We start from the raw sequence: 14,192 nt of genomic DNA, 5'->3' as shown, positions 1-14,192 counted from the left end.
AAGAACAGAGCAGTTATTTTTTTCTCTTCATCTCCCGCTGGTCTCTGCCAGTCAGAATAGTGCCATTGACCATGTCAGTCATAAAAGCCAAACTAATGACTTTGGTGTGCGCCAGTTGGTTGTTGAGGTTGCCTAGAGGATTATAACACGTCAAGGTGAGTGATGTGATAGTTGATACTCTCAAAGTTGATTGTTTACTCTCAAATTTGTAAGCACCTTCTTAGCTGCTCACTCTTCCCTTTAGTGAAGAGTACATCTGATTAAATTCCTAAGTTGAAGAATTTATTCAAGGAATTTTATCATCCGCTCCGGCCTGGTTTTGATTCAGTTATCATATATAGCAATAGAAATTGAGGCCACGGAACCCAAGCTTCGCAAACATGAATTTTCTTTTGATAAGTATAACGAGAGATGTTAGAGGAGAGAGAAAAAAAACACTTAATGAATCCTGAATAGAAAAGCGCATAACGGCCAAGATGGCAGTTGTATGATTCTACTATAAATTTCGGCTCTCTCTCCCATTTCATGTAGATTGATTCCTGGTCTTGTTCGCCCAAAATATCTGCCCAAGGTTGTTGCATGATGGCTGCTGAGTAGCATGTCTATAAGGATTTTGACAAAAATAAATCCTCCAACTCATGTGACAGATGCTATTTGCTTGTGGAATGTAGAATAACTGCCTCCTTTAACATATGAGGGATAAACAACAAACATACCTGCACCTGGTCACAGGAAACATGACAGAGGACACATTTATTACCAGACTCCTTCACAGATGTTTCCTCCAGGACTATGAAAAAAATCCACACCAGCCTCACACTGCATCGTAATTCAAGGGGTGAATTACACAAGCCTTAGGTGTTTTCTGTGCGGAGGCATTAAATAAATGGATGGGTGTTAATGAGGTTCATGTTACTCACAGATAATTGACCTCTGGAATAAGTCGAGGCCCCCCCCCTCCCAAGTTTAATCGCACAGACACAGATGGAACTAGTTTGAGCGCCAAAGAAATGCTGGATATGGATGGATTCAAGGCTCACTTGAGATCAAAGTTTCGCTCCTAAGCCAATGTTGATAACTGTTGGCTCCTTTACTTGATATATTTTGCCTGAATCCACCTTGAAATATCAACTGAAATGTGGCTATAACAGAGAAACAAGGATAACATTTGGTATGAGTAGAAGGGCAAAGATCTTTTTACATGATACAATGTCCGACCTGACAAAAAACGATTTAAGTCAACATGATCAAATTAGAAAAGCCCGACAAGCAAAGGAAAAGTGAGCCTTTATATGGAGAAAACATTTGTTTTAGGAATCTAACAAATAACATGATGCATCTGAAGGGATGCTTGGACAATGGAAGATAAGAAAAATAGGGAAACAGCTGTGACCTTTAAGCAAATCAATGCAACAGAAAACATTCTTGACTCCAGCATACCTAGTCCCAGATGCTAAACATGTTTTCCAGTTGGGGGTTGAATAATTCAAGAGAATATCAGCCAAAAATCTGACCAAGAACCAAGTTAAAGCAACATGGAAAGAGGAGAAAAAGCAAAAACGGAGACTGAGGGAGAATGGTCGGAACCTCTGTCTCACTTTCTGTCTGTCTGATAGAGATAAGCTGCAAAATAAACCCCTAAAATCTGCCCACTGCTACTCTGACTTGAAGAGACGACCCAGTCGAAGCCGTCACAGTGACACATACACTCCCACTCCCTGTGGGAGTTCATCAGGGGTGAATATAAACGGGGGTTTTACAGAGTAGGGAGAGCGACCAGCTGGAACCTTCACTTCCTGAAATGTAATAGGACAGCGTCTGCAGCCATGTAAACATACTGTGTGTGCACAGGTGTGGAAAGGATGCAATTCAATTGTCTGAATGCATTTAAAATACATATCAATAAGAAACCAATATACCTTAGTTTGTTATTTAAATTTAGATTGCATACACATAGAAACAATGACGTGTTACTGTTAAACCCATTAACAATTTAAAGTGGGACGCAAGTCTTGCTCTAGAAAGGAATTTTAACAGCAGCAGTAGATGTCAAAATATGATGTAAAGAAAAAATCTCTTCTATTCATGATTTATTAAAGGATTCAGTTTAGATGTAATAGCTCAGTCAGACTTTAATTTTCATGATTAAAGCAGTAAGACTTATCAATGTATATTAATTTATTTAAATCACCAAATAAAAAATACATAGGAATGCACATGCAGAATTGTCTTTTTTTCAGTTATAGCTGGGATCAAGCCAAAAGGAACAATAAAACAATAAAGGTTATAGCCAAACACATCACTTTTATTTCCTGAAATTTCACACACCAACAGAGAAATGTTAGTTACATAAAATGTCTCAATTAAATAAATGAAAGTACCACTTGATGGTATATAAGTAAAATCAGAACACTGCACCTGGTCCAAGCCTGTATTCGATGCAGCAAAGATCACGGCTCAGATCACCTGTAGCATACACTTACCTCCTTGTAGAGAGGGCTGAATCAGTGCTAAGAGGAAGAGTCCACAGAAGAGCAACAGAATGTTTCTGTTAGCCATCTCGCTCCAAAATGCACCACCCCTCTCCCGATCAGCTGGTTTTATTCTCTTCAAGCTAATTACCTCGAGCCCAAAGTCTTACAGAGCGGCGGAAAAGGTGAAAAAAAGGGAAGAGATGTGAGACTCTACGTAATTAAGAGGGGGCAATGACTCCGGTTCAATGGATCACTTTGCTTTTTTTCCTCGTCTGTCTGGTGTTGCTGTTTTTATTCGGGTCACTCCTGCCAACAGCACAGACGCTGCTGCCAACAAGGAAAGAGAGAGAGAGTACGAGACACACACACAGACAGGGAGAGAGAGAGACAACCCCCCACTCTCATCCAGAAGGAATTGAACTGTCTGCCAAACATTTGCATGGACACAGACCATGCTTATCTGTAAGAGTCGAGAGAGAGAGACGGGGGAAGAGCAAACCACAATCCCAGATAATAACCTTTTCTCTAATGGTCAGCTGCATAGTTTTTAACATACATGTTTACCGTTTCTCGCATAACCCAGAAAACTTTGAGGAAGAATGAAATGAACACAGTAACTATCAGCACGTGTGCACAATATATCAGAACAAGACATTACAAAGTGACTGGCTGCATAAATAACAGGGAAGCAGCAGTGCACTGTCTGGGAGTCCACGTGCGGACACCGGTCCCACTGTTCATATATGAGAAAACTGTCAGCCTCCCACGCAGATGACAAAAAAAGCTAAAAAGTCCAGAAACATCAGCCTGCTACTCTGTGCATCCCCTCAACCACTGAACGGGGATATTATCAGTCTCCAACCAGCCTCCGTCCATACTCAGCTTTAGATAACTCTGAGTGCAGCAACTGTACTTCTGTGATCAGCAGCTGATACATTTCACCCTTGGATCAATCATCACACTAAATAATTAAAGAGAGTAGAGAAAAAATGCTGCTCATGTCTTGAATATTTTTTATGGCTTTCTAAAGTCACAGATAACTTATTGGAGTGGCCGTGGCTCAGGAAGTAGAGCGGCTCGATCCCTGGCTCCTCCAGTCCGCACGCTGAAGTGTCTTTGGGTTGACTTGAATAAGACTTGTAGTGTAAAGCTCTTTTAGAGGTTAAGACCAGAAAAGTGCAATATAAACAGTCAATTTACTCATTGTGACACAACTATTATGGCATGGTCCTTTTTCCTCATAATATATTTGCAGCAGTGGCCACTTAATTCATCAAATCTTTGCTATAAAGTATCTGCTTGAGCCTGACCATGATTTTTCAGTGTGGAGTTTGCATGCCGTGAATGGTTTGTCTTTGTATGTTGGCCCTGTGATGCACTGGCGACCTGTCAAGGGTGTATCTTGTTAAATCAATGAGTCAACTGAGATTGGAGCTAGCCCCCATCAACCTTTAAAGGATAAGTGATATAATTTAATATTAATTGATGAATGGAAGGATCATGTATTTGTCACATTTGCCACCAAATTAACATTCATCTATTAACGTCAAAAGGAAATGTTGTTTATTACTTGTCAAATCACAAATATATTAATGCTGACTGCATCAGTAAAATATTCACAATGTATTTCTTTTTATGCCTAAACTTTCCAGTCATGCAAAATATTCAAATGTAGTGAAAACAGAATTAATCAAGTTTTTTATGGTTATGATTAAGGCACTTGGAGCACTTGGATATAGGAAAATATCCCTTTCTGGTTTAATACCAAAAACAGTGACTTCAATGTATTTATTTAGGCTACAGTCAACCAAAACTGTTCCTTAACCCAAAGTACTTTTGTTGTCCAAACCAGACAGAATCTGTAGATGTGAATCAAGGTCTCTGCCGTCACAGCCCAGAGGCTTTGACCCACATCATCTGCTGGAAGCTCCTGTGTGATTCATTCATTCAAAATACATCATTGACTCTGAACATAAACCAGGCCCCAAGTACATTTGCAACCAAAACAGTTTCAGGATATATAAAATTATGTTCTAGCAGAGAGGGTTGTTTGGCAAATGCCTTTTAACACACCAGTAAAAGAAAAAAGCTTGGTGAGAAATATGAACTACCTTACTGTAGGTATATTAACAAATACATATCAACAAAACAACTTTCTTAACTGCTCGTCTTTTTTACGAATGTTGTGTAGATAAAGGATTTGCACAGGAGTGCTATTACTAACAGGACACATCCTCTCCAGACACCTGGTGTGCAGATTCATCTTGGCTCAAAACATCAAACCATTACTTAAGAAACCCCTCGACGCCGACAAGGCCGTCATTGTCTGTCTTTTTTCCTCCCTGGGACGCATTTCTGGGATTTCAAGTCAACAAGGTTGAGTAGCTGCACTTTTTTACTGGCAAGAGCTGCAGCCAAAGTCGTTACTCTCGCAGACACAAACGTGACAGACTGACCGACAGGCTTTTGCACGCATGCTAATGGTTCTGCTTTCCAAGACACACACTATCCTTCATCGAAGTGACATCCACCATTAATGTTCACAGTCCCTAATGATGATTTCCTTAAAGTTAGGCCAGGCATCCTTAGAGCTAATATCAGCTGTTAACGTTTTTTCAGACAGAGCGAACCTCGATTTCACTTGAATTATTAAGTATTATCAAACAGCTACAGATAAGCTTCAATTTTTCACTCCAGTAGGGTTAGGCAGCAGAGCCACCCAGATACTGTAAAGGCTAATATCAAAGTTTTTCACCACACAAGCCTTAGTACATTCATGTGGAGAGCATCAAAATAATCAAAATATTTCTAGAACATGGTGAGCCAGGGCATTAGCCTTGCTGTTGACCGTGCGCCTTTCTAGTCAGTTTTCCATTACAGCGGAATGGAAAGTGAAATCACTTCGTTTATACTAGAGCCTGACCATTGGATTCCGATGCTGATACTGATACAGTATAAGGCAGTAAAAAAATTCCAATGCCAAAATGTCTGCTAATATATATTTGAATAATGGCAATGAATCACACAAATACGTAGATCTTGAAAATAATATAGAATTTTTTCACTTAATATGTAAAAAAATGCACATCATCTCTGCAGCGTTCATTCTGTAAAATAAGTTTTTCTATTGACAAATATGAGTAAACATATCTATCATATCATATGCCTTGACTCACATTGGCCAATATTTATCGAGCTGCCATGTTATTAATTTATTGGAACGGGTTTGTGTTAAGTTCACTGGATTGTTTGCCTTTGAATGAACTATGTAATTTTGCTTTAGGTTTTTCAGGGCACTCCCGAGATCCCACTGCATTAGTGTGCCCTACCACACACTCGTAGCCAGTGGTAATTTGAAGCTGCCTACAATATTCACATATGATAATACAGGGGCGATGATTTCAGCAATGAGTGCAACATCTGTTTTTCTTAGTGAACTCATCAGACACATGAAAAAAGACACCACGTAAGTGCAAAACATCCATTAAAGTCTATGACAAACAGTTGAACTCTTGATGATTAGAGCAATTATTTCAATGTTTGATTTGAGACCAAAAGCTGCAGCCGGCTGGATTGTTTGTGCGTTATTCAACATGAGAGCAGTGTTTTTGTCTATTTATTTGAGTCCAAATGTCCATTTTAGCTCATGTCTGTTACTCCTCTTTTGGCCTGAGCTGAACAGTGTTTTGGCCAAAACGGCTCAGACCGACTCAGATCCAGACGAGGGAGAGTTCACACAGAACTGAAATAATAGTCTGTCCATTCTTCATAACATTTACATTGTGTGGTTTGACGAACTGCATTTTTTTTCACTTTTTACAAATAATAAACTGATTTAAAATACATAGTTATGGACAACATGGGTATATCTTCAAATTTGCCAAAGAGATCAGAGGAGAAATACTGTATGTTCTGGAGCCTTGGTTCGTACCAATGTACAGCCCAGATTATTTGGTTGTGTAAGCGATTACAAACCTCCCAAACTGCCTGCAGGATCTTGTGGGCAGCCTTGATAATTATCGAGCATGTTTGAATTTAGGCTTTGAATTCAAGATGAGTACGACAGTACTTGACATTGCTGCAAAGTAAGAGTAAACATTCTGAGGCTAACGTCAGATAGCGTGCTACTGTTGACAGATATAACTGACAGTTAAAATCTCACCAGAAGAAAAGGTAACCCATGTTGATGAGTCTCTCCAAATGTTTTCTCATCCAGACTCATTTAGCTTTCTGCTTTTGTTTATTAATGTTAGAGCGAGTTGTTGCTCCACACTCTCCATTTTGTTTACATCAGCTTCTCCATGAGGTCACAGGAGAGCCATGAAGTTCTGGGTCTCCACATCTGGAGCAATAATCTGATTAATATCCTGTATTATGTGATGCCCCATTATGTTTCAAATTTTGTAATGTAGGCATGTTTAAGATTATAGAGAATATCTCTGAAGATTTTTCTTATGTTCATGATGCAACTTGATTTCAAAATCAGTAAAGTTTCTAAAACCCCTGTAGTCTGAGCCCAGCTTTGGTTTCATGCAATTAGTGGAAGTGTATAAAGCAAGATATTTAACTGTACCTTCTGTTTTAGAGTTAATATAAGTGGATTTGCATGCTGGCGGTGGAGTCTTTGTCTACTATCTCGCCTTGCAGATTATTCCAGCAGATGTGTAGATGTGTGCATGGTTAGAAGTCAAGCTCTAATAAAAATCAAGGTTATTGTTTCATCAGCCTCAGGTCACTAGCCAATCATATCATGAGCCTAATAAGATTGAGTTCAAGACTTTGGCCTGCTTCAAACATTTAAGTCTCTATGAGAGTTTGGACCTTCTTTATGTCTTTGTCACATCACATTGCCTGACATGCCCCAACATTAAGGCTTTTGTACTAGAAGAAGCTCTCTTGGAGACAACCGGGAATTACAAAAGACCCTCACTATAATTGCTCTGAATCTGCAGGCACAGTTGGCAGAGCATCACAATATAATCCACTTCAACCTTCCAAGTACTTCTGGCTTTGGTAGAGGGGAAATTAAGTCTGTAAAGACAAACTTTTGAGGTCACTGCCAGAAACCATATCCACTCACTGAGGTAGAAGTATATTAAATTCCAAAGAAGTAGAGGCTTCATTTACTAATAGACATACTACTTCATTCTCATCTCTAAAACTTAATCACCAAGTATCCACAGTTCAGTAACCAGCTGAAAACCAGCCTGAAGTCAGTTGCAACATTCCAGTTAAAATCTGCTGGTTTGGGCTTCCAACTGTCATCTTTCTGTTAACACCTCACTGATATCGCATGCACATGATGTCACAAGTTATAACTCAAACATCTGTTTGCTGAGCAGGAACATGATATCTTTATTGGTGGCATGCATGGTGAGCTGATTTGGCTGCCTGCGATGGTCTCAGTTTCAAACGACTGGCTGGTGTTGTTTCCTTGTGTATTTCTTGTAGCATGAGGGGGAATTACGGTTTAACACTCTACACATGGACGACTATTGGAACAATGAAGCTTTGTTTACTAAGTAAGTGTTTACATCTTGCCGTGGGGTGCTGCACTGCATCACTTCTGAGATCAGTATCATGCAAGGATACCAGAGTGAGGTTGGTCAGCCATGTTGGTTCTGGCATAGTGTTCATGCTGGCATGCCAAAAATGGATCGTCTTTTTCTAAAGCTGACACAATACACACTGGCTTCTACGATGCCTGGAACAACATCTACAATGTTTTAAGCTAAGAAAGAACATACAAAGAGAAAACAACCACGGTCAAAACACATGAACCTATATGAAATTAGTGTTTCAGTCTGTTGACGGTCTTCATCTGTGAACAGTCAAGCCCATTTCTGGTATGATCTATGAAAACTTTCCTGAAAATTGGGTCAGAGTTTGCCTATTACAAATGAAGGTGATTGACTGGGTCAGACGAGTTCTCAACAACAGGAAAATATTCCCGAAAATTCAGGCAGGGGGTGGTGCCTGAGTTTAGAATGCATGGGGCAGGACCTAACATATGAATTCTGTTGTGGAAAGTGTTTTTGTTTAAAGCACATTGACACCGGCTTTGGCCCTTGTCACCAAAAGCTCTTGAATCTCATCATCTTTCCTACTTGATATGCTCGTCTGTGTCTTCTACATATATGGTTCTTTTTCATCTGGAGATATTTGTTTTCTTTTTTTCAGTTCTACATACATCAAACCACTCACTGTGAATTTTCATAAAATCTTCCTGCTGTATTCTCACAACATTTTACGAGGGGGCTGTCAGCTAAAGTTTAAATAAATGTCTGGAGCAACTGAATTTAACATTTGTGTTCCCATCTATGGCCCCATAATCCCAGACAATTTCGAGCGTTCGGTGCAGTTCTTCTTCAGACAGTGCAGAGTGAAAGCCATCACAGATTGGCAGATGTTCAGTACCCTGCTGCAGCACAAACACCATTCTCTTAGTGGCTTGTGTTGTCACCAATACACACAGACGTCTAACCTGGCCTACCTCCAAAGTGTGACACACACATCCAGACCACACTCCAGATGTGGTCTCTCTGCAGTTAACATTGCTCTGCAAGTGAGGTAGGTTCCAGTGAACATCAGATCCAAGTCAAAGCTCCCAGGGAAAACTGATGAGTTTTGGTGAGAGCCAGACCAAGCAGCAGTGTGACTCATATTTGGCATTAAAATCTTTAAGACTCTTTAGGAGAGATTTGAATGCACTCAGTAAAAACTTCAAGTCTCAACTTTTGCAGTGATCATGATTTCTAGTGAGTGTCAGTTGCATATATTAGGAATCCAGGCTGTTTGGTTACATTGCGTGTGAAATAAAGCAGAAATTAGACATGTCATCTTTGTCACAATGATAACCATCAGTCAGTTTATCTTCTTTGAAGCCTCTCAGTTTAATAGCAGAGCATAAGAGATAAAGTGGTTTATTTGTTTAAAAGTTAAACATTAGGATTAAAAATAAAGAAGGATTCATCACACCATCCTTTGAGCATGACTAAAGCACTGAGACAGTGTTCTCCATTATTAGTTGTTTGGGAGGAGTACCACAATAAAAGCTGTGTGTTTTCCTTTGTTGGTTCATGTGCAAAGCTTTTGGCTATTCACAGACCTTAGAGTGTTCTGCTCAGTTTAGAGTCCATCAGAGCTTGAGGGCGGTCAACTATCTACCAATTTTGTGTTGTTAAATTCACATAATAGAAAGTATTTTGGAGAAATGTATCTGCAGTGGTAGGGTCAATGCCAAATATTTGGTCAGCAACTCTAATAGCCCATCCATCCGTCCATTAACTACACAAGTTTATCCTTTGAGGGTTTTTGGCGTCTGGGTGGAAGCCAGAATAACTTGAGAAAACCCATGCAAACACAGGTAGAACACACAAACACCCCTCAGGAAGACCCCTCTTTACTACTGATAGGTGATCACTGGCATTGCAACAGAGTAGTAAAAGCAGGCAAGGCCTGGGGCTCCGAGCTGAGAAGGAGCTCCCCCTGAACGACTGATTATGTTAGTCTGCAACAACAAAAATCTTGTAAGAACCCCATTAAATTTTATGATTGGCTATATACAGGAGACTCCAGCGTCATCATGTTAGGAAACCCCTTAACAAGGCCCCATGCCACTATTCTCCCAAAGCCTTTGTAATTTTAGAGGTTTGGTTGAAGTAGTGTAGTTGGTTTTGGTATGATGTGTTCCTTTGGGTGGGAGACCCAAGGTCTACTTTACCTGGGGCCTTGAAACGCTCCTGTAGAAGGCTGTTTAGGACAAGACATTTTAAGACTGTAACTGTAAGGCTCAGTTGAAAAGAATCTGTTTCCTCTGCTTCAGTCAGTTACACTAAAGTAACACATTCACAACCATAAATAATAAACAGTAGAGTTGACCGAGTAGGGCAACGATAATTCACACTGAAAAGTAACGCTGACATATTTGTGGTGGGCTATGCTTGATTTTTGGCTTATCAGAGAATTTCTCAGACTTATTTTGGGACTCTGCGGCAGGAAAGTCTGTCCACTTAATAGTGGGAAAGACTGTAGGTAGCTGTGTTCATGGGCAACATGAAATGCTGATGAAACAACTTTTCATCGTGTTGATGATGGTGTCCAGAGACAAACATGCTTGGGATACTGTAACCATTAGGTGAGTTGTCAACAACATGCTGTGGTTGTACCCAACACATGGGAAAACTGAGAGAAGCTAAAATGATCTGGATACACAAGCGTTTCACCAACTTTTCACAACTTAAAATGAGCAAAAGTGAAATTTCCTATTTCTACAGATCAAAGTTACACTACCGTTCAAAAGTTTGGGGTCACCCAGACAATTTCGTGTTTTCCATGAAAACTCACTTTTATTTATCAAATGAGTTAGAAATGAAATGAATAGAAAATATAGTCAAGACATTGACAAGGTTAGAAATAATGATTTTTATTTGAAATATTAATTTTGTTCTTCAAACTTTGCTTTTGGAGCAATTACAGCATTGCAGACCTTTGGCATTCTAGCTGTTAATTTGTTGAGGTAATCTGTAGAAATTTCCCCACGCTTTCTGAAGCACCTCCCACAAGTTGGATTGGCTTGATGGGCACTTCTTGCGTACCATACGGTCAAGCTGCTCCCACAACAGCTCAATGGGGTTGAGATCTGGTGACTGTGCTGGCACACTCCATTACAGCCAGCATACCAGCTGCCTGCTTCTTTCCCTAAATAGTTCTTGCATAATTTGGAGGTGTGCTTTGGGTCATTGTCCTGTTGTAGGAGGAAATTGGCTCAATCAAGCGCTGTCCACAGGGTATGGCATGGCGTTGCAAAATGGAGTGATAGCCTTCCTTATTTAAAATCCCTTTTACCTTGTACAAATCTCCCACTTTACCAGCACCAAAGCAGCCCCAGACCATCACATTACCTCCACCATGCTTGACAGATGGCGTCAGGCACTCTTCCAGCATCTTTTCACCTGTTCTGTCTCACAAATGTTCTTCTGTGTGATCCAAACACCTCAAACGTTGATTCGTCTGTCCATAACACTTTTTTCCAATCTTCCTCTGTCCAATGTCTGTGTTCTTTTGCCCATATCAATCTTTTCTTTTTATTGGCCAGTCTCAGATATGGCTTTTTCTTTGCCACTCTGCCTAGAAGGCCAGCATCCCGGAGTCGCCTCTTCACTGTAGACGTTGACACTGGCGTTTTGCGGGTACCATTTAAAGAAGCTGCCAGTTGAGGACCTGTGAGGCGTCTATTTCTCAAACTAGAGACTCTAATATACTTGTCTTCTTGCTGAGTTGTGCACCGGGGCCTCCCACTTCTCTTTCTACTCTGGTTAGAGCCCGTTTGTGCTGTTCTCTGAAGGGAGTAGTACACACCGTTGTAGGACATTTTCAGTTTCTTCGCAATTTCTCGCATGGAATAGCCTTCATTTCTAAGAACAAGAATAGACTGGCGAGTTTCACATGAAAGTTCTCTTTTTCTGGCCATTTTGAGAGTATAATCGAACCCACAAATGTGATGCTCCAGATACTCAACTAGCTCAAAGGAAGGCCAGTTTTATAGCTTCTCTCACCAGCAAAACAGTTTTCAGCTGTGCTAACATAATTGCACAAGGGTTTTCTAATCATCCATTAGTCTTCTAAGGCGATTAGCAAACACAATGTACCATTAGAACACTGGAGTGATAGTTGCTGGAAATGGGCCTCTATACACCTATGTAGATATTTCATTAAAAACCAGACGTTTCCACCTAGAATAGTCATTTACCACATTAACAATGTATAGAGTGTATTTCTGATTAATTTAATGTTATCTTCATTGAAAAAAACAGTGCTTTTCTTTGAAAAATAAGGAAATTTCTAAGTGACCCCAAACTTTTGAACGGTAGTGTATATGAAAGAATATAAAAAATGTCCAAGTGAAATCCAGTTGCGATTAGTTTCACCACATTTATCAAGGCTCAATTAAATGCAGTGAGACTAATTTCCGACAGGCACACTAACACACTTCCTCGACATTGTTTTAACTTCCTTATGTTGCAGTAACAAAAGTGTTGGGGCCAACAACAGGGTGCAGCATAAGTGCAAAGTAACCTAGTCAACTTAGTGTGTGCTCCTTGTGTGTGAACATGAATCAATGGCCTTTTCCTAAATACCAATGAGGAAAGACAAGTGACAAACTGACCCACTCCAAAGATAAGCAAGCCAGTTCTCACACCAAGTCAAAGTGGGTCACACCCTAAGAGACACTTTCCAAAAATGTGGTTGCTCAAAACAATCTAAAGGAACCACAACATCACTGACCTAGGCCTTAATCATTCAAAAACACAATGTACTTCTGTAATCAAATGCAGCTCTTTCTGCCCACTCCTCATCTGACACTATGTTGAGTGCTGTTGAGAGAAAAATGGTGTACACATTGTCTTAATATTATGCACCTGATGTGTATTTCTGCCTGTATATACAGTATATGTGTTTATGTTTCTCTGGGAGTTTGTACCTACAGACAGTGTAGCTGTGCCATTGGGATGCACATGCCACAAAGTTTCGTAACAGTTATGTCAAAAAGCAGCAATTGCAGCAAAGAGCACGTTAAATAACCTTTTCTCAAAGATGATTTTTTAAATTGAATTAGTTCTTATCACACTGACGTACGTTCAAAGGTTTGGCTCTAATTCCTGACATAAAATATCTTGGTGTATTTCGCTTGCTACATTACTGTAGTCTACTGTTTAATTCAGCTCACAACCATCTCATACTGTTAAGACTGGTGAGGTACATCAGCTTGTGTGTCATGCATGCTCATGGCCTAACCGTGGCAGTCTAGTGCATTGTTAATTAAGACTAACTGCATAGAACTGTGATCTTCACTTTCTGGTTCTTTTCACATTACGAATAATTTGATTTAATTTGAAATAATGCTTAATTTATTTTTAAATACTCCAACAAGGACAATTTCCTGCCATTTTAATTATGACAAAAGTTATTTTTTTCAACAATCCTTTCATTGAAATGTTGGTGTACCTATTGCTCTGCACTAATGTTTTAGCCTCAATCATTATCATAGTAAGACACTACGATCCAGGCAAAAATAACACATACTTAATAGCACTTAATGATTGATAAGGTCTTACTGAATCCTGGCAGCCAGATTCCAGTATCAACATAAATGTTGGCCATGATCTCTGAATAAGCAAAACAGACATGGAGAATAGATAAATACTTTATTTTCTTTTTTTTTTTTTAAGGAAGTGTTTCCCCTATGTGGCCCACCACCGCTGCTAAGAAAAATCCTAGGGGAAACACTGAAAGGACAATTTAAATACTGCCTTCTTCTATGGTATATGAAATATAAAAAAAATTTACAGTCGACAAATGTAAAGATAAAACCAAGTTTATCAAGACAGAATTCCCTAATTTACTGTGTTTTATGCAATGGTCATTTAAATGGATTAAATTCATTTGAAAATGGGAACACAAGCTTTATACAAATTGTTTGCAAACTCACCATGCTAAAGTATCCACTCGTTCAACTTTGTTAAAATAACACCAATCATACATTTATCTAACTTTGTGTTCACCCTAAAAACATTTCCTAGATCGTTGATCCCTTCATCAAATATAATGGAATAATTAAAGAGGCTACTTATGTTACTTGCACTGTAAAAGTTTCAAAGTTTATGCTGCAGCAGAATAAGGTTCATTGTTTTATGTGTCTGGAGAAGATTCCTGGTA

General features: G+C 39.5%; 1 protein-coding gene across 18 annotated transcripts in view; it reads right to left on the bottom strand.

Annotated features, from left to right (window-relative positions):
* Positions 1-2,796, bottom strand: part of elna (elastin a) — a 50,829-nt gene extending 48,033 nt beyond the window's left edge. For 12 of the 18 annotated variants that reach the window (XM_047339483.1, XM_047339489.1, XM_047339485.1 and 9 more), the window contains exon 1: positions 2,484-2,795. In XM_047339483.1, the coding sequence (XP_047195439.1) occupies positions 2,484-2,559 (76 nt within the window). In that variant the 5' untranslated portion in view covers positions 2,560-2,795. Of the gene's footprint in view, positions 1-2,483 lie in introns of all 18 variants that reach the window. The other 6 variants (XM_047339490.1, XM_047339493.1, XM_047339492.1 and 3 more) reach the window with 1 other exon arrangement.
* Positions 2,797-14,192: the final 11,396 nt, after the last annotated feature.

Source organism: Hippoglossus stenolepis, chromosome 4 (assembly GCF_022539355.2).
Source record: "Hippoglossus stenolepis isolate QCI-W04-F060 chromosome 4, HSTE1.2, whole genome shotgun sequence".
Taxonomy (NCBI): Eukaryota; Metazoa; Chordata; class Actinopteri; order Pleuronectiformes; family Pleuronectidae; genus Hippoglossus; species Hippoglossus stenolepis.
The sequence above is the reverse complement of the archived record's forward strand: the minus strand, read 5'-3'. Positions and strand labels throughout refer to the sequence as shown.